General features: G+C 33.6%; 4 protein-coding genes and 2 long non-coding RNA genes across 6 annotated transcripts; 4 read left to right on the top strand and 2 right to left on the bottom strand.

Annotated features, from left to right (window-relative positions):
• The first annotated feature begins 6,339 nt into the window (after nucleotides 1-6,339).
• LOC149673783 (uncharacterized) lies at nucleotides 6,340-9,254 on the top strand. Its single transcript, XR_016366923.1, has 2 exons — nucleotides 6,340-8,507; nucleotides 8,865-9,254. It is a non-coding gene; the product is annotated as an uncharacterized LOC149673783 (long non-coding RNA).
• Nucleotides 9,255-10,901: 1,647 nt separating this feature from the next.
• LOC149673782 (uncharacterized) lies at nucleotides 10,902-12,138 on the top strand. The gene is made up of 3 exons (XR_016366920.1): nucleotides 10,902-11,498; nucleotides 11,561-11,613; nucleotides 11,743-12,138. It is a non-coding gene; the product is annotated as an uncharacterized LOC149673782 (long non-coding RNA).
• A 142-nt stretch (nucleotides 12,139-12,280) lies between these two features.
• On the bottom strand, nucleotides 12,281-15,430 carry eIF3e (eukaryotic translation initiation factor 3 subunit e). The gene is made up of 8 exons (XM_089839516.1): nucleotides 15,273-15,430; nucleotides 14,945-15,062; nucleotides 14,720-14,880; nucleotides 14,421-14,651; nucleotides 13,894-14,018; nucleotides 13,501-13,830; nucleotides 12,448-12,685; nucleotides 12,281-12,384 (listed from the first exon to the last, which is right to left on the bottom strand). The coding sequence occupies exons 1-8, from the start codon at nucleotides 15,360-15,362 to the stop codon at nucleotides 12,358-12,360; spliced, it is 1,320 nt and encodes a 439-aa protein (XP_089695642.1). The 5' UTR covers nucleotides 15,363-15,430; the 3' UTR covers nucleotides 12,281-12,357.
• Nucleotides 15,431-15,501: 71 nt separating this feature from the next.
• Nucleotides 15,502-17,514, top strand: LOC149673780 (putative tRNA (uracil-O(2)-)-methyltransferase). The gene has a single exon (XM_089839508.1). The coding sequence runs from the start codon at nucleotides 15,622-15,624 to the stop codon at nucleotides 17,494-17,496; it is 1,875 nt and encodes a 624-aa protein (XP_089695634.1). The 5' UTR covers nucleotides 15,502-15,621; the 3' UTR covers nucleotides 17,497-17,514.
• On the bottom strand, nucleotides 17,494-18,396 carry mRpS18C (mitochondrial ribosomal protein S18C). Its single transcript, XM_089839520.1, has 4 exons — nucleotides 18,139-18,396; nucleotides 17,944-18,027; nucleotides 17,705-17,831; nucleotides 17,494-17,645 (listed from the first exon to the last, which is right to left on the bottom strand). The coding sequence occupies exons 1-4, from the start codon at nucleotides 18,379-18,381 to the stop codon at nucleotides 17,554-17,556; spliced, it is 546 nt and encodes a 181-aa protein (XP_089695646.1). The 5' UTR covers nucleotides 18,382-18,396; the 3' UTR covers nucleotides 17,494-17,553.
• Nucleotides 18,397-18,640: 244 nt separating this feature from the next.
• On the top strand, nucleotides 18,641-26,562 carry l(2)gd1 (lethal (2) giant discs 1). Its single transcript, XM_089839505.1, has 17 exons — nucleotides 18,641-19,039; nucleotides 19,217-19,465; nucleotides 19,536-19,793; nucleotides 19,858-19,951; nucleotides 20,018-20,191; nucleotides 20,268-20,383; nucleotides 20,456-20,549; nucleotides 21,354-21,464; nucleotides 21,527-21,754; nucleotides 22,650-23,005; nucleotides 23,690-23,821; nucleotides 23,886-24,061; nucleotides 25,443-25,560; nucleotides 25,644-25,695; nucleotides 25,770-25,869; nucleotides 25,944-26,034; nucleotides 26,104-26,562. Exons 1-17 carry the CDS (start codon nucleotides 18,977-18,979, stop codon nucleotides 26,221-26,223), a joined length of 2,532 nt encoding a protein of 843 aa, XP_089695631.1. The 5' UTR covers nucleotides 18,641-18,976; the 3' UTR covers nucleotides 26,224-26,562.
• Nucleotides 26,563-27,551: the final 989 nt, after the last annotated feature.

Raw genomic sequence — 27,551 nt, 5'->3', positions numbered from 1 at the left:
AGTTCAAAAGGTCAATAATATATATACAGGGGTTTTCTAATAAGTCTGCATCCATAAATTAAGGGGGATGTTCTTTGGGTGCACGATTTTGAGTCGAAAATGTAACTTCTATCTCCCTTTTTCCCTAAGGGACACTTTTTTCGAGTTATGATTTGAGTGCTTTAGGAATGACCCCTTAATTAAATTAGAAATCATTGTCTTTCAGTTTCTTAATTAAATTTTATTAATGAAATAAATATACATTATATTAATTTAGGCCCAATTAAAATTAAGTAATAGAACCCAACAACGACGCTAAATTATCAACACAATATACTGGACTAAACAAATTAAATCATTAAATAAAATCAATTAACTTCATTATCACTTTAATGAAGATAAAAAAGGGCCTATTCAGTTAGTGAACTATCGTTCCATTTGAGTGAGTGAGTGAGTGAGTGTGAGAGTGAGTGAGTGAGTGAGTGAGTGTGAGAGTGAGTGAGAGTGAGTGAGTGAGTGAGTGTGAGAGTGAGTGAGAGTGTGAGAGTGAGTGAGAGTGTGAGAGTGTGAGAGAGAGAGTGAGTGTGAGAGTGAGTGTGAGAGTGAGTGAGTGAGTGTGAGAGTGAGTGAGAGTGTGAGAGAGAGAGAGTGAGTGTGTGAGAGTGAGTGAGAGTGTGAGAGAGAGAGTGTGAGAGTGTGAGAGAGAGAGAGTGTGATAGAGAGAGTGTGAGAGAGTGTGTGAGAGAGAGTGTGTGAGAGAGTGTGAGAGTGTGAGAGAGAGTGTGAGAGAGAGTGAGAGAGAGAGAGAGAGAGAGACGATACATTGTTTGCGGAAATAGATCAAATACTTACATCTCTTTTTTTTATTTTAAATGTTAGGCTTAAGTTTATACCATTAATCGATAGCGGAGCTCCATTTCTTTTGAAGAAATCCCGGGGAATTTGTGAGTTATTACCCCATGTCATACACGAAACAGAAAAAAAAGGTTGAAGTTGAGTTTTTACGTCACATTTCGAAGGTTGAAGTGCCAGTTTTTACCTTGGAACGTAGATCTAGAGTTAACCTTAAATTTATCATTCAAAACCAGCCCCCGTGGTTTATACGTTTAGATAACTTCGAAATGGCATCATGGACTTTGTAGCTAAAGAGAGGACCGGTAAAGAAATGATTTATTATAAATATTGCGAGCTAAAGGGGCTAGAGAAATTTCCTCCCCCCCCCGTTTCTTAACTTTAACCAAAGAGGGTATATAAAGAGATGGAGTTGAAGGGTTGAAGCTAGCAGCCTTGGCAAGGTATTTTGCGAATTCTAGCTTTCCTTTCGTTATATCCGGTTCTTCGTATTTTAACCAATAAGAGGGCAGAAAAAGATGCGCACGCACACCCTAAGCTTAGAGGAAAACTTTCATAAAAAGAACACTCCAGACTTGCCTTCTACTCCTCCCTATTTATACCCTCTTTGTTTTAACCGAGCTTCATGGTTGCCAGTAATTTCTGATTTCAAGCTATAACTCAGATTTCCTATCCTCTACACGATATAAGATCCATGATGGAATCCATATTACCCCAAGGTTTCAATCGTTAGGACAATTTCTGCCAGCAGCGTGATAAAATCCAATTAGTTCACGATGACGTCACTTAGCGCCTCTCGTGAGATTAACCGCGTGAAAATTGAATACTAAGGGTGGCGCGTGATCGATCACGTGATTAGTTTAAAAAGCTAATACCACGGTCTATTAAACACGTGACCATTTAACCGCCCTCGCGCGCACACACGCTCGCGCCCTTAATGTCACCGGAGAATCATCGAGGGGGTTTGAACCCACGTTCTTTATCAATGGTCATTTCCCCGAACAATTTTTCATTCAATATATAGAGCATTTCGATTATATAATCCAGCTATTTCGCGCCTACCTTTAAACAGTATTATTATATTTATATAACTATAAGTAGGAGTTAAATCGTTAGGAAATGGTCCATGAAACTAAAGGGCGTACATGAATCATAGACCCTCGATCGAAAAATTATAGACAGGGTTATTTGACACCACTGTTAAAGGCTAGGAGACCCTATTATCTCATATTACCAAGGGTCATAACCCGAGTATCGATATGCGCGGTCGAAATAGGATTAATAAAGGCTTAGCAGACCATCTTTAAATACCTTTGTACGTATTAAATGAGACAAAACGAACATAACATTTTCGTAAAACCTAACCGTCAGCCCTCCGATTATCATTTATCTTTTTAACAATTTCTAGGGTCAGTTGACACCAAGTACAAAGGCGTGGTGTTACGTAATAAAACCTAATCGAATACAGCATACTTGGTAGGATAAATAAGTAGTAAATTCTCTAGTGGACAAATGATTTATACATTATAAATGATATAAGCGATATAAGCGAGTCTTAGGAGAGTGTATATATATGGTAATGGCAGATGTTAAAGGTTTAACTATATAAAGGGGTTGTATTGATGCTATTGGAAAATGACCCTCTAACCCGCCTAAACGGTGTATCATCCCCGAACCCAGGGAAACCTTCTGTTATCTAGTTTAAAATGCTTCGGACGTGATAACAAATTTGATTCTATACCCCAAATGGGAGGACATGTACAATTTAACTTGTCACTAGGTGTAAGGAGAGACGAATTTTAATAACCCTTGACCTTTAATAACCACAGACATTGACCCCTTTTAATTTTTTTATATTAATTAATTTAGTTAATTGCTAAACCGCTTCAGGACTAATACCGTAATGACATATCCTGCCTTTAACTGTATTAGTTAAAAACATAAGTTTATGAAATATGTTGCATGATAAGTATGACACTACCTATACTTCGTAATGCTAGAGACGTACAGCTCGAGCTAGTTCTAGCAGAACGACAAGCGAGAATTGCATAACTACACTCGGTGGTTAATTTTGCAGGACTTCCATATTCCTATTTAGTCTGCATTACTAAGCCTTTGACAGCGTCTCACCAGGCGTCGCTTTACCCCGAATCTATGACCTACCTCATTCACTTCATGACAAGCTCCAGTTTGTAATCAGTGACAAACTTATGGATGGAACAGATCTTATGAACTTATGGTTTAAAATAAAAGATAACATCTGGTGTCATTACTAAGTTTTATTGGGAATACAGAACCTCCATTTTTCTTCATGAGTCATTGAACTGGTCATCATTTTAAACCCCCTCCTACGTACGTAAGCAAAGTTTACAATAAACGCATAAGTATTCCGTTGGTTGGTTTGGTTTTGAATAGCACTTTAACTATATCTTTTCGTGGACAATACGGTCACTTAAATATAAATCCATTTTATTATCCAAGTACATTTTTTTCCTCTTATCAACTTCCGGTTAGGGTTGTCCGATCTCCAGCGTGCACCAACGGCCGCTGTCTAGCAACCGCTGGACAATGACTTATACCAACTAATATCACCCCCTGCTTTTGGGGACTATGGGGGAAAAATAACAATTGACATTTCTCTATATTAATCGATCGATTCTTCGAGATATTTTTATATTTTAACCGCCAAGGATTAAGTGGTCTCTATGGTACTATCCACCCACGTGATAAAATCTACTTCCGGTTTAACCTAGACGATAAAGAGAGTTTATAAAGGATTTTTAATACTGTATATACAGGGTGTTTCTGATAAGTCTGCATCCATAAATTAAGGGGGATGTTCTTTGGGTGCACGATTTTGAGTCGCAATTGTAACTTCTATCTCCATTTTGATTGCCCTAAGAGACACTGTTTTCGAGTTATTATTTTAAGAGTGTTTTAGGGATGCAGAAACATCTGTATATTCTTTACTTCTAGAATATCAAATTTGTATCATGTCTTTAAAAGTGCGTATCAATTCAAACCTTTCTTTAAAAAAAATTAAATAAAAACTTCTTTTAGTAGACGATATTTTAACTTGTTTTTAAAGGTAGGCATGAAGTTAGTTAAAAGAAAAAAAACTAGACCCCGATTAAAATTAATGTTCGATTTTTTTTTAAATCCCGCCATTTTAAAAAGTTGTTTAAAAACACGTGGGTTCCATAGATGTCAATTCGCGGAAAGTTTCAAAATTAAAGAAGATAAAAAAAACTGACTGGAGATTAGAATTCAGGTGAGGGTTATTTAGGAGTTGTCTAGTTAAGCTTTAGGTCAATTTCTTTTTCGTCTATGTATTTCCGGTTTTGCAATCCAATGCATCATGGGAAAGATATCATTTCCATGGAATTTCAATGAAGAATTAATAAATAAATAAATAAATAAAGGTCTAATCTGAAATGGTACTACCACCACCCAAGCCGATAAGTATATAACGTTTCCAAATAAAATAATACAGCTGTTTATAGTAAAACATGTAACGTGTAAGTTTTAAAATAAACAGTAGCAAACACAGGGTTCTTACAACTTTTGAATTTGTGCAGGGATAGATTTAATTTTTTAGAAGTAGGAATGGAGAACGGTTAGTATTTACTTCAGTCCGACTCATAGCCCAGTATAGATAGAGCCCCTCCCTCCAACACGTACCGAAAATTTTAAATTATCTTATAGGGTTTTTCCGCCAGAGTAAAAAGGGGGAAGAAATAGGGGCGAAAACCGGTTTTCAGGGGATGTCAACATGGCGTCCTAACGTGGCCAGAGCGGGGAGCCGGCAAGGGGAGAGGAAAGGGGGAAGGTAACTTGACGTCACGCGCAAAGACCCTATTGGCTCACTTAAAGTACGTTTTGATGACGTTGCTGACGGGGACGGCGAAAAATGCGTAATTCCATTTTACCTCTGTCGCTATGACCCGCCTCTTCTTTCATACCCCCCCCCCCGTCCCGTGGAAGGGGGTCCGGGACTCTGACGCGCGCGCCCACATTACTCTGTTCTCCATTCCTACTTCTAAAATTAAATCTATCCCTGATTTGTGTAAGCAGATTTCAACAAAACTTTGTGGTACAAGTTTTAACAATTCAATTTATTTTAGCTTATACATTTCCAGGTTTGTATAAACCCTGTGTTGAACATAAGGAAGGTTTGGGTGTGTGGGAGGGTAGTCACCGAGTTAGGGGTCATTCTCGCCCTCCAAAATTGAGATATCAAATAACATAAGAAAAGAAAATACACCGCCAATACAAGTTTTTGGGGGTCCTACTCGATAAAAATTATCCACACCATTCTTTCCTTTTTCTTTCCCCCCTGTTCTCCTCGCTTCCCCCATTTCTGATTATCACATCCGTAGCATAGTTCCGTAAATAGTAGCTAGAGGGAGTGCCCCACGGGATAGAATAACAGTTTCCTGCCCTTAGACCCGCTAAAAAGGCCCCCTCGGGGTGGTCCGAATGCTTAAGTTTTAACATAAAACAAACCCAAGTATGCTATTACTATATAACCTTTACCAAGGCTTAAGATTGTTCATCCAAGGCCTAGCTAAGGACGGGAAGGGGGATAGGATGGAGGAGATTTAAAAAAATGTCACTAGCTACCCTGGACCCGAGTCTGTGATATTATATAATCTTAGAATTTACATGGTTATTATAGGGTTGTCGCGGATTTTTCATTTCAGAAATACAGATTTTCCCTGAACGTTTCAATCCATTTTCCCCTAATAGTTTCAAGCAATGTTTCCCTGAAAGTTTCAAGCAATTTTTCCCTGAAAGTTTCAAGCAATTTTTCCCTGAAAGTTTCAAGCAATTTTTCCCTGAAAGTTTCAAGCAATTTTTCCCTGAAAGTTTCAAGCAATTTTTCCCTGAAAGTTTCAAGCAATTTTTCCCTGAAAGTTTCAAGCAATTTTTCCCCTGAAGGTTTCAAGCAATTTTTCCCCTGAAGGTTTCAAGCAATTTTTCCCTGAAAGTCTCAAGCAATTTTGCTTGAAAGTTTAAGCGGCTAAAAATTGGTAGTACCACGAACTTAACTTTTAAGGTGAAATTAAATTACTTTAATGACTCTTTTTACAATTCGCTGATATTTCCAGGAATGGCGTCGACCATTTATTAATTTCTAATTATAGATTTAAAAAAAACGGACGGCGTTCTCAGATCCGCGGTTAGTTACGTAAATGATTTAATCAAGTTTAATGATTATATCACGTGGTCAATTATCATAGAGTCCTTGAAAGTTTCGAAATAACTCTTAAAAAAATTCCTGAATGGGACGCGGGCTATAAAAAATGCTTTAAATTATTCCAAACCCCTCATGAGAAGAAGCAAAAAAATGCGTCTAGTTAACTTTAAACGAATATCTAACATTTAGGCCTGTTACGAGATCTCAAGTAACTTCTTATTCTAAAGAGACCTCCAGCCCCATTCCTCCCAACGAGGGGCGAACTACTGCCTTAAAAATAAATTTTGATATCTTAAATTTGTAGTGTTTTACTTTAAACTTTGGTTCTATAAAAGATACAGGGAAATCCTTTGAGTATTTGATAGCCATATTTATCCCCTTCAAAATGATACTAAATATTTGGGGTTACAACAATCAGGGCCCGAGTAATTAAGATAATTAGTAAAATGCAGCGTTAATTATCACAATTCGAACTCTATATTTCTTCCAATTTGGAGCCGTATAACTCTGGTTCTATAAGAGATACAGGGAATCCCTTGAGTATGTGATAGCCCTATTTCTCCCCTTTCCAAAGATACTAATTAATCGCAGTTATAACAATCAGGGCTGGAGTAATTAAGCAGAACAGTGAAAAGATAATTTAACCCATCCAAATCCTTACAGCACCTCTAATTCTATTAGAGATTCAGGGAAATCTACTACTGATTTCTACTGACTAACACTAAATACTTGAGGGTTAACATTACAACAATCAGGCGTGGATAACTTGATGAACTAAACTTAAAAATTTATAATTAATTAAAAGGAAGAAGTGATTAACTCCTTGTCGATCTCCCTGGGCGCGAAAGGAAGCGATAACTCTTGGACGTTAAACCGAACCGCGTTATGACGTCATAGCGACATATAAATGTGGGACAAGGTCGAACATATATTATATAGATTTATATAAAAAAAAAACCTTCTGCCACTGACTGTAGCTTGCCGCCGCCGCCAACTATCTTTGTAAAATATAACTAACCCTTGCTTGATACAAAGTTTAATCGCTTTTTCTCTCGAACCCTAACCGTTTTCGCTGTTGCCGGACGTTAAAAACTACCACTAGCTACAGTTTTTTTTTCTATCTTTCTTTTGCTTTGACAGCAAAAAATAAATTACACGCTCGTAAATTATCGCCCCAAGGTTCCCATCAACCGTTTATAAATATACTTTTACTAAGTGGGCCAGTTTTTAAAGATTACCCTAATTACTAACTGGTAATGATTACGGGTATAACTAAATTTTTGACCCTTGACTAAAGCATAATTACGTAAAATTATCATGAAATAAACACCGTTTTGTTAGGCGTTTAGAAATACACTTACTACTTAAGTAGACCAGATTTTAAAGATTACCCTAATTACTAACTGGTAATGATTACCGTATAATTTAATTTTTTGACCGTTGACTAAAGCTTAATTACGTAAAATTATCATGAAATAAACACCGTTTTGTCAGGCGTTTAGAAATACACTTACTAAGTAGACCAGTTTTTAAAGATTACCCTAATTACTAACTGGTAATGATTACTGTATATAACTCAATTTCTGACCCTTGACTAAAGCTTAATTACGTAAAATTATCATGAAATAAACACCGTTTGGTTAGGCGTTTAGAAGTACACTTACTAAGTAGACAATTTTTAAAGATTACCTTAATTACTAACTGGTAATGATTACGGTATAATTCAATTTTTGACCCTTGACTAAAGCTTAATTACGTAAAATTATCATGAAATTAATACGTTTTTTCAACCGTTTAAGAAATATATCAAATTGCTAATTGATTACCCTAATTAAAAAAGGTAATCATTACTGTACAAACCAATTATTTTCGACCCTTAACGAAAGAGCTCTTAATTACGCAAAATTCTGAAGTAAACACATTTTTCTCAATAGATATTTTAAAATCCCAGACAAAAATTAATCATATTTTCGATCCTTTACGAAAGCTTAATTACGTAAAATTACGAAGTAAACACATTAAATTCCCAGACAAAAATTAATCAAATATTACAACAAAGTTGGCATAAAATATTCAGTTACCAAAATTCCCTGACTATTTTATTGTTATTAGAGTTAAAAATATACGCAGCTGCCATGCTGAACATTTGATTACCCTAATGTTTATTATGACGCAAATATATTTATGCAAATTTTACCGACAGAAAAAAGGGTTAAACAGAACCATAAAATAACCATTAGAAGTTCCTCTGTCTGAAATACAATAACTTCAAATCTGGTCAAATCCGTTACCTATAAAAACCGCCCCAACCAACTGACAACTGGAAAAATTATCTAAAAAAAACCCACAACAGTGTTTAAAACCTGACTGATAACCTTAACTATCAAAAAAGTATATTTTTAAACCATCTGTCATGGAATGAAATTTAAATAATGATTATTAGACATTTTAAAAGTCAATAGACCCTTTTCAAAAGGTAGGGAAGTCGCAGTATCTTTCTTCTAAACTAAATTTAAAATAAATTCATTGGTTTCACCATAAGTTCATAAGATATGTTACATAAGTTTGTCATTGGTTACAAACTGGAGCTTGTCATGAAGTGAGTGAGGTAGGTCATAGATTCGAGGTAAAGCGACGCCTGGTGAGGCGCTGTCAAAGGCTTAGTACAGACTAAATAGTAAAATGGACTGCAAAACCGCGTCTAGTCAATTCTGGCGTCGTTCTCGAACTAGCTCTCAGTAATTCTCTAGCATACTTATGGAACAAATCTTATAGACTTATGTTTTAACTATAAATTGTTTTCCAATTTTTTTTAAACAAAAATATTTCACAGGATGTTTGACAAATTGAATTCAAACGGAAGCGAGCATTTTTTTTAAATGCTGAGTTCTAAGAAAGATCTGTCTGCTTATTTTGTTTTAATTGACATTCCTCGGAGATTACCACGCATCCCCAAACGAATCCCACACGTGCTCGCAAATAAAAAGGCGCGCTATCTTTATAAAATTGGCGGGAAAAATTTCAACATAAACTCATAATAAAGGGATGGCAAACCCAAAAGAAAAATATATGGCCACTTTAGTGTTGAAACTAATTGAAAAAAAATCGTAATAAATCAGAGGATTTGAAAAATGCGCTACAACCTTTTTTTGTTTTTGTTATAATTAATTATTTTTCTATTATTTGAAGCGTGTAAAAAGAAAAAAATAAAAAATAAAAACCGGTTTTCTAGTTATAGTAAGTACCAGAACAACCGTGCATCTCCCACAAGTTAACCAACACGCGCTACTAAATAAATACAATTGATACAAAGTAATATAGTACGCTTAGTTTAACTAAAAAAAACCCCGCGAAAGAACTCTGAAATACTATTGGTCAATCTATCAATGTCACTTGAATATCCGGAGGTTATCTATTGGCCCGGAAATGATTGAATTCGTTTCGGAGTGGGTGGAAATAAATCAATCAGATTCAGAAGGGTTATCAAATAAAACACGTAGTCCCTCCATACTCTATAGCTACAGGTAAGTTACTTCTTAAACAGGGTTCATACAACTTTTGGAAAACAAATTTACCTGAGATTTCCATTCCAGGTTTTTCCCCATCTACTTCCCTGAATTTTCCAGGTTTTTCCCGTATATGGAGTATCCTATGGGGCAAATGCTAACAAAGGAGGGGGGGGCAAATAGGACTATAACATACTCAAAGGGCATCCCCGTATCTCTAATATAACCAGAGTTATGAGCCTCCAAAGTATAGAGTAACGTTAATCCTATGGAGGGTATGTTTATGAACATTTTACTTAATTACTCGGCCCGTTTGACGCAAATTTCCCTGAATTTTACTAAAAATTCGAAATTTCCCTGAATATTCCCTGAGGTTTTTGTCAACTATTTATTTCCAGGTTTTCCAGGTTTGTATGAACCCTGTTAAAAAGAGACGGACCACTTACGGGGTTTAGCGTAAGACCACGCTTATCAATTCGTAACGATTTAATAATAAGATGGACAATTTCTTTTATATTTTAGTAACAATGCTACGCGTCAACACCTGCGGTTTTTTTTAGTTCCTAAAAAATCGCTAGCCACATGTTGCTCAGTTCATCTAGGTGATGGGTCACGTGACAAAAAGGAAAGCGCGTGCCAGGTGCTATGAATTTCCCATTTCCCGCCAAAATTAATCACGCGCGCTAGCGATATTTACAGGAACCTTGGCCCTCCCTCATCCCATCCCGTATTTCGCGCGTAAAATTATTCTTTCTGACAGTTGGTTAAGTATACAGTAGTTCAAAAATTAGAATGCTTATCATGTTTAAATGTAAATTAAACAAAATGAAATGTTTCTCAGTTTAAAGGGAAAGTGGATTTTTCTCCGCAATCTTACTTTTTCTTTCTTTCATTTTTAATAACCAGATTTGCCTTCTTTAAAAGATATCCCCCAAGTTCCAGCTGTTTTTACTATAATCTTATACAAAAGAAACGAGATATCTTTATAAAGTGACACATTGCGGTGGATTTCAACACCCCTTCACCATAAGTAAATTAATTATGATAAGTATGACATAAAGATAAGCAAATATTTGAGAACCGAATTAAGTTTTAAATTTTTCAAAGCGTCGTACTTATTAATATTAAGTTACTGGCGTATTTACTCTTAATGTAACACAATATCGTAATCCCTTTCTCTCATCCAATTAAAAAACCTTGAAAAGGAAAAAAAAAATTCCTGGGAACGAAACTAAAAGCGAAATTCATGTCTATCAAATATTTCTCGTGAGAGAAGGAGGGTGGGCCAATCAAAAATTTTTGACAGATAATCGGGGTCAAGATCAGATGGGAGTATCGACATTAAATACTTTTCTTCGGGTAAATTTATAATGGAGTTTAAGGCGGGATTTTTCTAAATTACTTAAGTTTGTTCCGAGTGCTAAAAGCGGATGTTAAAGCTTTTCCCACGAGTCACGACTATTCTTAAATCGCAAAAAGAAATTAACATTAAAATGTTATAATGGTGTTTATCAACTTGTTTTCTACCGCAAAAATTAGAGACCGTGGCTCCATCTAGGCAATAACACTAATATTCCCCATTTCAGATCAAGTTAGCTCCATTCAGTTCAGTTCTTTATTTACCTTTTTTTTTTAATCCCAAGACCCGGTAAAAAGCGCCATCTAACCCAGTATTTTTCTGCCACGCTAAGACTATTTACCACGTGCATTTTATAATGAGGTTGTTTTTACATCAAAATATTCACAGATAATTTAAAAAGGGTCAAACCATAGATAAATAATAACTTAAATGGTCAAACCTACATCTCCTAAGCTACCTCGGAGGATTTAATTTCCAACTAAACTCGTGCTAGAATGCTAGATTTATATTTGAGGCTTTGAATGTCTTCGTCAATATTAAACTAAGAACTTTCATTATATAAAATTTGGCTTCCAAATGAATTTTTTAGCTAGCTCTAAAGGTACATTGCTTATTGAACTATAATTTTTATAAATTAAAATGAATATTGTTGCTAAAATTCAGGTGGTAAGGAGGAACAGGGAAGATCCAACTTCACTGATTAACTTTGTTACAAGGTAAAGATTTCCAATATATAACCACACCTTCCCGGAAATTATACGCAATACTAGAGAAAATTTTCAAGCTTAAAAATATAAAAAGTACTTACAGTTAACGTATAATCCATTTAGTAGCTTTTATCCTAGGTTTCCTGGCTTGATTTCTTCCCTTATAATCCTCGTTGCAAATTTCACATTTTGGCGGCCAACATAAGCCTTGGCTATGACTTGACATCTTTTAGGCCTTGGCTAGGTCTTCCTTTTAATCCGTTCAGAAACAATTTCGCGAACCCGTTAACGACTCAAAACTTAAATCATCACGTAGACGAACTTTTAATTAAAGATTTATCAAAGATTTAAGACTTAATTACCGTTAATTGAACTGAAAAGTCGGTATTAAAGCATTCAACAGTGGTACAACGAGGAGAACACTGACTGAATCGCCGGTGAAATAAATGAATGGGGAAGAAAGGGGGTTAAATTGAAACGTCATAGATTTTACGCTTCGTGATTGGATAGAAATAAATTGCAACTCTTACACTATTTAAACTTGGAATTTCAATACCGAAAAAAGTTAATTAAATTTAAGCTTGAAATTAATTAAAAATTAAGAATTTTATTGTAAAAATTAATACCCAAAAATGTGTTTTTTATTTTTTATTAAAGAAAAACAGACAAAGAAAAATTCATTTTGATACCAAATAATTTTAATTCCGATTGATTTAATTACAGACATAGCGTGAACTGAACTCCCAAATTAAATTAAAAATCCTGAGCGTTCCAATGTTGCTACAAATAAAAATTAACAATATTAAATTATTTAATGAAAGGAATATAAAAAATTTGACTTACTCTTTCAGTATTATTGGCATTAACTTTCTTCTCGATGTTAGTGGTGCAAACTTGAGCTTTGAAGTACAAAGCCTTGGTTTTTTCTATTAGTTGTTGGTAAGGAGAGACAGCTTGCGTTCCCATGACAACATGGCCCAATTTAGAATCTATTTTAGCATCCAGTCTAGCATTACGAATCAAATTGACTATCCACCTCTCAGCTTCATCTGGTTTCATGTTCAATTTGTCAGCCAACATGCTATCAAGATAAAGGAGCTGTCATCAGTTTCCTGAAGACTTTGGAACATTCCTGACACTTTTTTAATATCCCTGAAGGTCTAAAACTTTCACTGGCACTTCCTTAGGACTTTAAAACCTCCCTGACACTTCCTTTAAGACTTTAAATCCTCCCTGACACTTCCCAAACTTCCTTTAAGACTTTAAATCCTCCCTGACACTTCCCAAACTTCCTTTAAAAAGTTTAAATCCTCCCTGACACTTCCCAAACTTCCTTTAAGAGTTTAAATCCTCCCTGACACTTTCCAAACTTCCTTTAAGACTTTAAAACCTCCCTGACACTTTCCAAACTTCCTTTAAGACTTTAAAACCTCCCTGACACTTCCCAAACTTCCTTTAAGACTTTAAAACCTCCCTCACACTTCCTTTAAGACTTTAAAACCTCCCTCACACTTCCTTTAAGACTTTAAATCCTCCCTGACACTTCCCAAACTTCCTTTAAGACTTTAAAACCTCCCTCACACTTCCTTTAAGACTTTAAATCCTCCCTGACACTTCCTTTAAGACTTTAAAACCTCCCTCACACTTCCTTTAAGACTTTAAATCCTCCCTGACACTTCCTTTAAGACTTTAAAACCTCCCTGACACTTCCCAAACTTCCTTTAAGACTTTAAAACCTCCCTGACACTTCATAAATCCCTCCAAAACATCAAAAAAAAAAAAAAAAAAAAACCTTAAAATACCCCTAATGACTGAAAGTTCCCAAAGAATAGGGACTAAAACCTCCCTGGCTCCTTGACCAAAGTCCCTGAAACATCCCAAACATCCCTGACTCACTTTATAGAAATACATTCGTGAATTCGACAGAATGTTTCAAAGATAATAAGCCGAGCATTCTCAATGAAATCGGGTAAACAAGCGACCAAGAAGAAATCATTGACCAAAACAGTTTCACATTCCCTCAACTTCTTTTGAGCTCCGTCAAAGTCAAATTTGATGTAAAGACACTCGACAAATTGAGTAATTGGATCTTTGTAAGAGTAAGACTCTTGTTGGATAACTTTGACCAACTCCTTCATGACAGGACGTCTCTGTTTGTTTGTAATGACAGCAGTCGCTAAATACCTCAAAATATGAGGACAAACAGTCTGAATCGCGTTCAAATACCTAATTAGGGATTAAAAAAACAACAATAATTAAAAGTATTTAATTAATTTAAAATGAACTTACTGTTGTTGGAAAAGAAACATTTCAATGATAAGGTCACGACCTTTAGGGTGATTGAAGAAAACAAATAAACTCCAATGAATCAACCAAGTACGTTGTTGCAAAGATTGCAAAGCTGATCCAAAAGTCTTGAAATAATTATACATTAATTATGAATTAACAGGGATTAATTATTAATTTAAATTTCTAATTAAAAATTATCAATTAACAGAGATTAATTATCAATTTAAATTTCTAATTAAAAATTATCAATTAACAGGGATTAATTATCAATTTAAATTTCTAATTAAAAATTATCAATTAACAGAGATTAATTATCAATTTAAATTTCTAATTAAAAATTATCAATTAATAGAGATTAATTATTAATATAAATTTCTAATTAAAAATTATCAATTAATAGAGATTAATTATCAATTTAAATTTCTAATTAAAAATTATCAATTAATAGAGATTAATTATTAATTTAAATTTCTAATTAAAAATTATCAATTAACAGAGATTAATTATCAATTTAAATTTCTAATTACATTATTATCAATGTATTCCTTCAAACGATTCAGATCTCCGAGAGCATTTTCCCAATTTTGCATCAAAATCTCAGAGGCTAATTTGCCCCATAAACCTCCTAGATAATTTTTATCCGTTGACGGAACCAAAAGGCCGTAAAAATAAAGATATTGCGTGGAACCAGAATAATTGCCACATTCGTATTGAAATTTGGAATAAGCGTAAACAGTATCCATCATTTCCATTTTAAACTAAAAATGAGGATATAATAAATATATTAGTTAATAAAAATATCATTTAAATAGAAATTAGTTCTTACGTTAAAATTCTTCACGAGGCAATCCAGAATTTGACGGGAATCTCTGGAATTCTTGACTTCTTCCAAGAATGTTTCATCCATGAAGATTTTTGTAATGTGTTCGGAATCTTGTTGAATTTTCTTTAATTCTTCAACAACTACGATACGTTTCTCGTGAAGCTCTGAAAGATAATCTTACCGTTAATGTCTCTACAGACGCTGGGTTCATTAAATTAATTAACGGACCTTTTGGAACATCATTATCAGGGTAAAGCATTTTGTACACATCCATAGCAAAATCCACCATTTTAGTGTCTTTAAGAATGTCGATCTTGGCTTTAAGCAATTCTTTTTCATCGTAAACCTTTAAATTAATTTAAATACAACATATAAAACGTGTAAAAAGCCTTCAAGAGGTCAGAAACACCAGGACTTTTGAAGGGTCAGAGCCATTGCAAATGCCATGCGGCACTTTTGACGGTAAGCCTTGGTCTCGATATAATTCACGATTACCAAGCATTCAATGATATTTATATCTTTGGATATGATTTCAAATATTTTAAAACACTCTTACCTCTTTAACGGATAAAAATTCAAGCAACGGAAAAACTAAATGCCGGTCCAAATATTGGCCCATACGCATAGTTAAATCCCACTCCGCCATTTTGACGACTTTTTATAGGAAAATCGCTGCACGCAAATGCACGTAAGCCAATGATATAATCATATAACTTATTTTCTACTCCAGTATTTTCCTCTCCTTGTTCAGTGACGATGACGTCTAGGGGCCCGGGGGGGGGGGGGTGACATATCACGTGACTTGGCAAATCCACGAGTCCACGTGTTTTCTTGTAAGTTCGCCAGTTCGGGAACACTTTAAAATATGCCGAACGGTTTTTAATTTAATTAATTACAATTAAAAAATGTTTGAAGTAGTAACTAAGGTTGAGTTAGATGAAGAGTTTATGACGAAGGAAGTCTTAGAAAAAGGTTTTTGGGAAGCTATTCGTGTTTATATTGAACGTCCAAACATTTTAAATAAAAGAATATTTGGTGGTCACATTATTGACGTGAAATATGTGCTTGAAAACTCGGCAGATGGTATAATTTTGTTTATAAAACACTTAAATTCCATCCAACGAAATGATACCTCTACATTGTTGGAGTTAATGCAAAATCAAAACCATATCTCTATTGGTGAAACCATACAAACAGACTCGTGGTTTGTTGAATGTAAACCAATAATAATCCTCCGTAAACTTTTACCAAAAATGAAACCCCCCTTTAACGAAGAATTTGAACTAATTATCATTGACAAAACCTCAAATTTCTGCATATTTTACCCATTATCAAGATCAGACCTAAGAAACAGGTTAACACCTGATTTGTGCTACAAATTTACATTCTCCGCTGATGCTTATACCAATCTAACACTTGAAGCTTCATCCTTAAAGTCTGAAACATTGATAGATAATGAAAAACCCAGCGTTGAATGGCTTAAAACAAATGTTTTCCCCAAAATCGTTAAATGGTCAAAGGATGATGAAAATGTAACAACAACACCCCCTTTACATCTAATTAAAATTGAACATTACAATAACCTCAGATTAAGTCTACGTGAAAAATATGCGGAGTATTTCATTAAAATATGGCCTGATGATGGGACAGACCCTTTGAAATTTGTACATGAAGATATCGCAATAGCCGCTTACCTTATCTGTCTCTGGGAACAAGAAAGAGCAAAGTTAAATCTAGGTGAAAAGCAATCTTTTGTGGATTTAGGATGCGGAAATGGGCTGTTAGTTTATATATTGTCTTCCGAAGGATACCCTGGAATTGGGGTTGATCTTAGAAAACGACAACTATGGGATATTCTTGGCTCTGGGATTAATTTAAAAGAGATGACCATAGTCCCATCATCTCATTCTTTATTTCCTAATTACGATTGGTTAATTGGAAATCATTCCGATGAATTAACTCCTTGGATTCCCATTATAGCAGCGCGATCCTCTTATAATATGAAAGTATTTCTTTTACCATGTTGCCCCTTTACTTTTGACGGGAAATTTGAAAGAAAACAAGGAGGAATCAGTCAATATCAATCTTATCTAACATTTGTCGAGAAATTATGCTCCGAAGTTGGATTTAACGTTCAAAAAGACAAGCTTAGAATCCCCTCGACTAAGAGAACCTGTTTTGTTTGTCATTCCCGCAATTATTCCCAAGATTCTGAAGCGATAGTTGATGAGAAACGAATGAAATTCATCAAAGAAAACTCTAAAACTATTCGTAAAACATCGGACACAAATCAGAACTGGTCCGAAGGTTTCGTACCGAGAGTTAAAGCTCCCCCTGTTGCAAATTGTACTCAATTAGATAAAAATTTCTTGGAAAATGTTGTAAATTCAATTGCGAATTTACTTCTATCAAGGGGGGAAGGATTTCACGAAATTGAAACTGTATCTGGTTTGAAAAAACTTAAATTCGGAGGTACGATAAGTTTGGCTGATTTAGCTGACAGTTTGGACGCTGAGATCAAATTGAAATTGAAGCAACAAAATGGAGGATTACAGACATTAATTAGGAATCATAGACATATTTTTGAAATCAAGAATGGAGAAATTTTAATAACTAAACCATTAATTATTAAATCTAACGAAACAGCTAAGCATTCTTCTAAAAATAATAATAAAAAGAAAAAATTAAGTTCTATTCAAAGTAGAACTTGTTGGTTTAAGAAAAACCATCCTGAAGGATGTCCTTTAAGTAATAATGAATGTAGATATAGTCACAAATAAAAGTGGTTTAAATAATGATTTTATTTACTAAATGATTTATAATTGAAAATTAATTAATTAATGAGGATTTGGTCTGATTGGTCTAGCTGGGTTAAATATCTTCTCATCTTTGAGAAATTTCGCTTCTTTCATTGTATAAGCCATAAAACCTAAAGAAATGTATGTAGTTTAATTATGATTTAATTTAATTTTAGTATAAGTAATATACCAGTTAATCTAGATTTGGTTATTTCACGAACAACAAGCTTTTGCTGAGCATCACATAAACCAGTAATGTGTTTATCATAGATTCGTCCAGTGTAAGGTGAAACGAACTGACTTAATAACTTTGGATTCTGTGTTCAAAACAATTTATAAACAAAAATACCCGAAAAAAAGAGGGGGGGTGGAATTTGTGTTTCCCCCCCTTTTTTTTTGCTCTATGTCCAGTTGTCCACTCCTGGTTACCTTGTAATTAACTTTGATATTGTGCTTGCAAAGTATGCATTGCCTTCTTTCTTTAGAATAAGGATTATTTATTGAGGGATCTGGCTTTAATGTTTATAAAATTTAATTAATAATTAAATAACATTATAGATGCAAAGGCTTAATTTTTCAAACAGTCGTAAACTAGTAACTACACTTTAAATCAAGCTTAATTACCAAATCTTTGTGGGCAGTGCTGGTTGTATTTCGCGAAAGTATCTTGAACGTATTTGAAATTAATGGAGTTTGATTAATTAAACGATTTTCAAATAAATTTGTAAACAAACCGGGAAAATATAACCTCATGTACGCCACCATCTTGAATATCCGCTGAGTGACGTCACGGAAAGGCGATTTTTTTTTACTTCCGGGAAGTTCCGGCGCTTCCGGATTCCGGAAAATCCGCTCAGGGTTTGCCATATTGGGCTGGAAAGCCGCCAATTGGGCTTCTTCTCAAAAATATTGGCTTGAAATAAAAGGGTTGGATGTTGGCTGGAAATTGGGCTTGTCGGGGTTTTTCTTTGGCTTTCTGTACTTAAAATACCGCCAATAGGGGAAGATCATTAGAATGCCCAAAAAACTGACAATGGTACTGTCAAACCTTTTGAGCGGCTTATAATTCATGATTAAATCAAATGATTTCATTTTGTTTTGCGTTTTAAAAATGGTGTCAGTATAGAATTTGCATTAAAATTTCTAAAAAAACTAATTTCAAATTTTCACGATAAATGTTTGGCTTGTTTTTGGGCTGGATAGTTTAGATCTTAGGCAGTTTTTGGGCTGGATAGTTTAGATCTTAGGCAGTTTTTGGGCTTCTTTTTGAAACACCGATTGGCGGTTTTTTGGCCTTGTTTCCAATTTGATTTTGGCGGGTTGAAGGTTTTCAATCTGGCATCCCTGGAAAATCCAATTGTAATAGCAGACGACAAATTAAGTTTCGTTAAATTTTACAGATATTTTTGAAATTAATTAAAGTTAAGAAAGTGATTAAATTCTTCAATATAATTCAAGTTAAATGGCTGCTAGACCGAGAAATAAAAATGCACCGCCTAGGAAAAGATCCAATGATTTGGCACAGGTAAAGACGATTGATCCAAGGCTTAAAAACCTTAGGGTGTTTTCCCACATTCAAAAATTCAAATTAAATAATTAGATAACGTTTAAACAATCTTCAATTTTCATAATTAACATAATAACGAATTAATAAGAGCCATTCCATTTCGTAATATAATTTCTGTGCTCTTTTTTAACACAGCTCGGACTAATGGGTCTGCCTGGTTTAAGTGGCTCATTTGATGATGGTGATGAAGATGATGATGATGTTGATGAAGATAGTTTAGAAGCGGAACTTCAAGCTATTATAGCAGGTAAAGAACCCCAACGTAAACCTCGACCCAAAAAAGAGGTTAACATCATGAGCATTGAACAAATGGCCAATGAATGCATGAAAGATCTCAGTGAAGATGAGAATGATTCTAATCTTTCCGCTGATGAAGACTTACTTGTAAGTGTTGATGCAATCTTAATTAAACTTCAAATAAGTCTTAGGAGGACCTCTGTTACTTTTATATCAGTCAGAACTGCATGAAATAATTCCTGGTGATGAAGGAGACCCTCCTTCTCCCGTTAAAAGGGAATCTAGCATTCCCCCTGACCCACCAACAAAAGTTCGCTCTATACAATCAGGAACTGCCGCAATAATACCATTAAATAAAGGTCAGGGGTTAATCTTAACCCTAGAAGAACGTTATAAAAATTATATTGAAGCAGAAAAATGTGCTAAACAAATTGGGGAGGTTACCAAAGCCAGACGTTATGGAAGAGCTATTAAGGTAGTTTTAAGTTTAAACCAAGTTTAGGCCTAAATCATCGTTAAAATTCTGAATTCTTCACCAGACTTTAGAAACTCAAATGAAAGAAGTTAATTCTGGGAAAGTTATTAATGAGGAAAATATACCTCCACCAGTTGCCATACCCAAAGCTAATCCTGGTTAGTAATAATGGGATTTAAATATTTAATTTAAACTTTAATTAAATTAATGATGATTTTATTTAGTTGAGGTGCCTTCAGAGGATGCAATGAGGGTTTTAACCCCTGAAAAAGTATCTCCCCCAGCTAGTAACAATGTTAGCCCCCCTCCACCACCCATTCCTTCTCGTCAAGGCAGCCTTCAATCCCAAGCTTCAATTGATTCTGGTATTTCTCGTAGAACTCCCAGTCAAAAACGAAGTAATTTTAAGAAATTAATTAATATTTTAATTGAGGGGTTTTGTCTTTAAATAAATTAAAAATAATTTAATTCCAGTGGATAACACTCTTACAATGCTTTGTACTCGGAGGGATCAATACAAGCTTGCAGCTCTTAATGCTAAAAAGAGTGGTGATATGCAAAATGCAGTCAAATATGTTAAAATATCCAAAGTAAATTAGGTTTAAATTAAATTAATCAATAATTGTTAATTTATTTTAACAATTTTATTTATTTATTGTTAGCAATTTGACGCGGTTATAGATGCCCAAAGTAAAGGACAAGCGATAGATTTATCAAAAATGCCTCCTCCACCTCCAGGATTTGCTAAAGATACTGGTAAATTAATTATTATTAATTAATATTAATCAAATTAATTTAATTAATTATTTTTCTTAATTAATATTAATCAGATTAATTTAATTAATTAGTTTTTCTTAATTAATATTAATCAGATTAATTTAATTAATTAATTAATTAGTTTTTCTTAATTAATATTAATCAGATTAATTTAATTAATTAAATAGTTTTTCTTAATTAATATTAATCAGATTAATTTAATTAAATAATTAGTTTTTCTTAATTAATATTCATCAGATTAATTTAATTAAAAGATTAGTTTTTCTTAATTAATATTAATCAGATTAATTTAATTAAATAATTAATTAATTTTTCTTAATTAATATTAATCAGATTAATTTAATTAATTAATTAATTTTTCTTAATTAATATTAATCAGATTAATTTAATTAATTAATTAATTTTTCTTAATTAATATTAATCAGATTAATTTAATTAATTAATTAATTTTTCTTAATTAATATTAATCAGATTAATTTAATTAATTAATTTTTCTTAATTAATATTAATCAGATTAATTTAATTAATTAATTAATTTTTCTTAATTAATATTAATCAGATTAATTTAATTAGTTTTTCTTAATTAATATTAATCAGATTAATTTAATTAGTTTTTCTTAATTAATATTAATCAGATTAATTTAATTATTTTTTCTTAATTAATATTAATCAGATTAATTTAATTATTTTTTCTTAATTAATATTAATCAGATTAATTTAATTAATTAATTTTTCTTAATTAATAATAATCAGATTAATTTAATTAAATTAATTAATTTTTAGTTCCTAGTGTAATTCCAATTAGGGAAGCCCCTCCAATACCCCAACCAAATCCAGTACCGGTTCCTGTAACCGAAAACACAGAAAAACCAAGTGAACCAACAATACCAGATGGTAATTAATTAATTAATTTCTAATTACTCTGAGTCTTTAGGTTAATGGGGGTTTTCTTTCAGAACCCGAGGATCCAAATTTATTTGGAGCACCACCTCCACCTAAAACTATCTTGGAAGCCTTGAATCAGAGATTGGAAAAATATAAAAAGACGCAAACAGCTGCCGTAACTGAGAATAACACCAGTAAAGCCAAGAGATTGGGAAGAATTGTTAAACAGTATGAAGATGCGATTAAAAACCACAAGGCAGGCAAACCTGTGGATTATGAATCACTCCCTGCACCACCTGGTATGTATGGTTTTTTTATTTTTAGGTTAAAATAGGCCTATTATTGTCTTATTAGGTCAAAATAGGCCTATTATTGTCTTATTAGGTCAAAATAGGCCTATTATTGTCTTTTTAGGTCAAAATAGGCCTATTATTGTCTTTTTAGGTCAAAATAGGCTTATTATTGTCTTTTTAGGTCAAAATAGGCTTGTTATTGTCTTTTTAGGTCAAAATAGGCCTATTATTGTCTTTTTAGATCAAAATAGGCTTATTATTGTCTTTTTAGGTCAAAATAGGCTTATTATTGTCTTTTTAGGTCAAAATAGGCTTATTATTGTCTTTTTAGGTCAAAATAGGCCTATTATTGTATTTTTAGGTCAAAATAGGCTTATTATCATCTGTTTTAGGTCAAAATAGGCTTATTATTGTTTTTTAGCTCAAAATAGGCTTATTATCATCTGTTTTTAGGTCAAAATAGGCTTATCATCATCTGTTTTAGGTCAAAATAGGCTTATCTGTTTTAGGTCAAAATAGGCTTATCTGTTTTAGGTCAAAATAGGCTTATCTGTTTTAGGTCAAAATAGGCTTATCTGTTTTAGGTCAAAATAGGCTCATTATCATCTGTTTTAGGTCAAAATAAGCTTATCATCTCTTTTAGATCAAAATAGGTTTATTATCATCTGTTTTAGGGCAAGAATGGCCTATTATTATCTTTTTTAGATCAAAATAGGTCTAATATCTTCTGATATCAAAAATTAGCCTCTTCTTTTTACATTCAAAATTAACCTCATATTTTTTATGTTAAAAATAGGCCTTGTATTTCCTGTTTAGGTGAAAAATAGGCCTTGTATTATCTTTTTAGTTCAAAATAGACCTAAATTTATACATCTATTTATTATTCATTAATTTGTTACAGGTTTTGGCGCAATTCCTGGTGTAGGAGCCCCAGTTTCTTCAGCCCCCACTCCCCAACCTCCCTCAGGAGCCCCAAAAACTCCGGCTACACCTGCTCAGGCCCCTAAACCCCAACCCAAAAGTCTAACACCCAATCAAGGGGATCAAAACAAACCCGGTTCAGGTTCAAGCCCAAACACTTTATTAACCAAGCAACTGAATTTCCTGACTGAGAGAAAGAAATTATTTCGAGAGGCTGCTTTGGAAGCCAAGCAAAGGGGAGATATTGAACAAGCCAAGGAATATCTAAGATTGGCCAAAGGGTTTGATCCAATGATTGAAGCTACGCAGTGTGGACTTCCCATTGATGCTAGCACTGTAAAGAAATTTATTGGAATTTATTTGGGGGGAAATTGTTACTACCTCTAAAATGTCAGGGAATTTGAAAAATTGCAACCTAAAATATAAGAAATTTGAAAATAGGCCATAATATTCAAGGTTAAGGTCAGAGGATTTGAAAAATAGGCCTAAAAATCAAGTACAAAATAAGGAATTTGGAAAAATAGGCCTAAATATCAAGGACAAAATAAGGAATTTTGAAAAATAGGCCAAAAAACAAGGACAAAATAAGGAATTTTGAAAAAATAGGCCTAAATATCAAGGACAAAATAAGGAATTTTTAAAAGTAGGCCTAAAAATCAAGAACAAAATAAGGAATTTTGAAAAGTAGGCCTAAAAATCAAGGACAAAATAAGGAATTTTGAAAAATAGGCCAAAATATCAAGGACAGAATAAGGAATTTTGAAAAATAGGCCTAAATATCAAGGACAAAATAAGGAATTTTGAAAAAATAGGCCAAAAAAACAAGGACAAAATAAGGAATTTTGAAAAATAGGCCTAAATATCAAGGACAGAATAAGGAATTTTGAAAAATGGGCCAAAAAATCAATGACAAAATAAGGAATTTGTAAAATAGGTCTAAAATTTAAGAGAGAAATCAGGAATGAAAAATGTGCAACTCTTTCAAATGGGTTTTAATTGTTTTTAATTAATTCACTTTAGATTCCAACTCCACCTCAATTATCAGAGGATTTTGTGGTTGTTGATCAATCTCAATGTCTCCCTGAAGACTGGGGAGGCGACAAAGAGGAACTCTTTAGGAATTTAGAACGTGATTTGACAAAACAGTTTGAGGTAATTATTAATTATTTTATTAAGAAAATTTAACTTAAACTTAATTTATTTCTTAATCTTCCAGATTTGTCAGAGAAATATGAATCATTTCTTGAAATTGGGAGACGTTTCTTCATCAACAAAGTTTGAGAAATTGGCCCAAGAAACAAAGAAAGATCTTTTGGTTGTTAAACATTTATGGGAGAAAGGAGAGACCTTGCCCAAATTTCATTATGAAACCAGAGTTTTTTCTATGGTTCAGTAAGTAATTCCCCCTCCATTAAAACCATTAATTCCCCCTCCATTAAAACCATTAATTCCCCCTCCATTAAAACCATTAATTCCCCCTCCATTAAAACCATTAATTCCCCCTCCATTAAAACCATTAATTCCCCCTCCATTAAAACCATTCATTCCCCCTCCATTAAAACCATTCATTCCCCCTCCATTAATTTAAAACCATTCATTCCCCCTCCATTAAAACCATTAATTCCCCCTCCATTAAAACCATTAATTCCCCCTCCATTAAACCATTAATTCCCCCTCCATTAAAACCATTAATTCCCCCTCCATTAAAACCATTAATTCCCCCTCCATTAAAACCATTAATTCCCCCTCCATTAAAACCATTCATTCCCCCTCCATTAAAACCATTCATTCCCCCTCCATTAATTTAAAACCATTCATTCCCCCTCCATTAAAACCATTAATTCCCCCTCCATTAAAACCATTAATTCCCCCTCCATTAAAACCATTAATTCCCCCTCCATTAAAACCATTAATTCCCCCTCCATTAAAACCATTAATTCCCCCTCCATTAAAACCATTAATTCCCCCTCCATTAAAACCATTAATTCCCCCTCCATTAAAACCATTAATTCCCCCTCCATTAAAACCATTAATTCCCCCTCCATTAAAACCATTAATTCCCCCTCCATTAAAACCATTAATTCCCCCTCCATTAAAACCATTCATTCCCCCTCCATTAAAACCATTCATTCCCCCTCCATTAATTTAAAACCATTCATTCCCCCTCCATTAAAACCATTAATTCCCCCTCCATTAAAACCATTAATTCCCCCTCCATTAAAACCATTAATTCCCCCTCCATTAAAACCATTAATTCCCCCTCCATTAATTTAAAACCATTCATTCCCCCTCCATTAAAACCATTAATTCCCCCTCCATTAAAACCATTAATTCCCCCTCCATTAATTTAAAACCATTCATTCCCCCTCCATTAAAACCATTAATTCCCCCTCCATTAAAACCATTAATTCCCCCTCCATTAATTTAAAACCATTAATTCCCCCTCCATTAATTTAAAACCATTAATTCCCCCTACATTAAAACCATTAATTCCTACATTAAAACCATTAATTCCTACATTAAAACCATTAATTCCTACATTAAAACCATTAATTCCCCCTCCATTAATTTAAAACCATTAATTCCCCCTCCATTAAAACCATTAATTCCCCCTCCATTAATTTAAAACCATTCATTCCCCCTCCATTAAAACCATTAATTCCCCCTCCATTAATTTAAAACCATTAATTCCCCCTCCATTAATTTAAAACCATTAATTCCTACATTAAAACCATTAATTCCTACATTAAAACCATTAATTAATAATTTTCAGATGCAACTCACATCTGGGTGATAATGAAGTTGAGGTAACAATCCTTAGAGGTGTAAACTTGCCAGGAAAACCAACAGACTTGGATTCTTACATTCGGATTGAGTTTCCTTATCCTCAGGTAAAGTATTTTACCACCAAAAGTTAATTAGGAGACGATAAATTAAATTAAATTAATTAATCAAAATTAAAATTTGTATTTAGGATGCTGTTCAAAAAGCCAAAACACACACAATTAAGGATACTAACAGCCCAGGTTAATAATTAACTATTTAAATTAATTATAAGCATTTTAACGTGATTTTTTTCCCATTAATTAACTTCTTTTAGAATACAAAGCTACATTTAAATTTGAAATTAACAGAAAATCGCGTACTTTAGCTAGAGTTTTTAAAAGACACGCTCTTAAAATGGAAGTTTGGTCCAAAGGGTATGTTTTTAATTTAATTTAAATTTAATTTAATTACGGTTAAATTAACCCATTAATTAATTAATTATAATTAGGGGTTTTTTGAGAAGTGATTCCTTATTAGGAACTGCTTTTATGAAATTAGATACTTTAGAAAAGAAATGCGTTATTCATGATAGTTTTGATGTAAGTTTAATTCATTTAATGGATGGTTAATTAGGATGTAATAATTAAACTTAATCATTAATTTAATAGTTAATGGATGGACGTAAAGCTTGTGGAGGAAAAATTGAAGCAAAATTATGCATTCGCGATCCATTATTGGTTAAACAGGTTGAGGAAGTTAGAGAAAGATGGCTCGTTATCGGAAGCTGATCACTTTTGGAGGGAGGAAGAGAAAAATAATATTAATATTAAAATTGTTGCCTTAAAAGTTTTAATTTGCCTAAAAAAATCATGTCAAAATTGTCTTTGTCTGTAATATAATTAAATTGTACAGGAATGTATTTACTACTATTTAAGAACTTTAGAATTAAGATAAATTTAAAAATATTAGTTAATTTCTTAGTATTTAGAAAATTAGAATTGAAAAAAAAAAAAAAAAATAGAATCCGTCATCAAAATTTTTAGATAGTTTAAATTTAGTTATTTTATTTTATAAAATTCCGCGTGTTTCAAATGAATAAATTTGAAATAAACTTGTTTTACTTTAAATGATGTTTATTTATTTATTTATTTATTTATTTTTAATAATTCATGGAGTAAAAATAGGAGAGGAAAAGGGGGTGCTCTAATGCTCTTTCTTTACCCATCCAACAGGGAGAGTATCCTGGCAAACATTGCAGTGCCCGCCCCTACATGGCTTATTTGTCACGTGATTACTTTTTACCAACTAGGCTGCAATCAATACGTTTCCAACCCTCCTCTATCCTCCCTTTGTGGGAGATTGGCATCAAAAGCCAGTAAGTTTTTTGTTCTTCTCCTCCATGCAAACGAGAGATGTGAAACATTTTCAGTATTAAAAGTCAGTAAGTTAGGCATAAATTAGGTGAAAATCTTGCCGATTGTCAGACTAATAGACGGGAAATAGGTGAAAATTTTCAGTATTAAACCACATCAGACAACAATTTAGGTCTTACCCAAACAAGTTGACCACTGTATAGTTCTGGGTAGCCATTTTGAAGGAAAGGGGAGGAGACTTTCATTCTTAAGCCACACTGCTCTGTTTTCTCCAGAGTCCTTATAGAGTGCTGTCAGAAGCGCCGGTGTGACGTCACCCATGCTGTTTTCCCATAAAGAAAAAACGGTAACTGTCATGGCCGCCCATTGCTAAAGGCAGACTCGTGACGTTTAACCTTGGATCTGACGTCACAACTGACAGCACTCTATAGAGAGCTTTCAGTTGGAGGAGGAGCTGAGTCTCGTGACATAATTTACGCTGCCATATTGGTGGGTTTAAAGCAGGAACGAAGCTGAGACCACCCAATATGGCTACCAGAACAGCGGTAAGACTTGGGAGGGTGTGTGACGTACTACTATCCCATCTGAAAGTGCTCTATAGAGAGCTGAAACCCACCAATATGGCTGCCACTGACGTAAGGCTTAAGAGGGTGTGACGTACTTCTCAGCCAACTGAAAGCTCTAAATAGGACTAAGATCTAAAGTAAGCTCTTGACTCATTAAATCAATCTTTTGTCACCTTT

Source organism: Phalangium opilio, unplaced genomic scaffold (assembly GCF_054372755.1).
Source record: "Phalangium opilio isolate 3A_F unplaced genomic scaffold, DU_Popi_V2 ptg000048l_1, whole genome shotgun sequence".
NCBI lineage: Eukaryota > Metazoa > Arthropoda > Arachnida > Opiliones > Phalangiidae > Phalangium > Phalangium opilio.
Note: the sequence above shows the minus strand (reverse complement) of the source record. Positions and strands in the feature narration are given on the sequence as shown.

What these genes read in the sequence shown, in the direction of transcription:
- LOC149673780 (XM_089839508.1), top strand. Translation starts at nt 15,622, where the DNA reads ATGTTTGAAGTAGTAACTAAGGTTGAGTTAGATGAAGAGTTTATGACG.
- eIF3e (XM_089839516.1), bottom strand. Translation starts at nt 15,362, where the DNA reads ATGGCGGAGTGGGATTTAACTATGCGTATGGGCCAATATTTGGACCGG. An exon ending in AGGAATACATTGATAATAAT is followed by an intron (nt 14,019 to 14,420) that starts GTAATTAGAAAT and finishes AATTATTTCAAG; the next exon opens with ACTTTTGGATCAGCTTTGCA. An exon ending in CACGAATGTATTTCTATAAA is followed by an intron (nt 12,686 to 13,500) that starts GTGAGTCAGGGA and finishes TTATCTTGATAG; the next exon opens with CATGTTGGCTGACAAATTGA.
- mRpS18C (XM_089839520.1), bottom strand. Translation starts at nt 18,381, where the DNA reads ATGGCAAACCCTGAGCGGATTTTCCGGAATCCGGAAGCGCCGGAACTT. An exon ending in GCACTGCCCACAAAGATTTG is followed by an intron (nt 18,028 to 18,138) that starts GTAATTAAGCTT and finishes TAAACATTAAAG; the next exon opens with CCAGATCCCTCAATAAATAA. An exon ending in ATATCAAAGTTAATTACAAG is followed by an intron (nt 17,832 to 17,943) that starts GTAACCAGGAGT and finishes TTTTGAACACAG; the next exon opens with AATCCAAAGTTATTAAGTCA.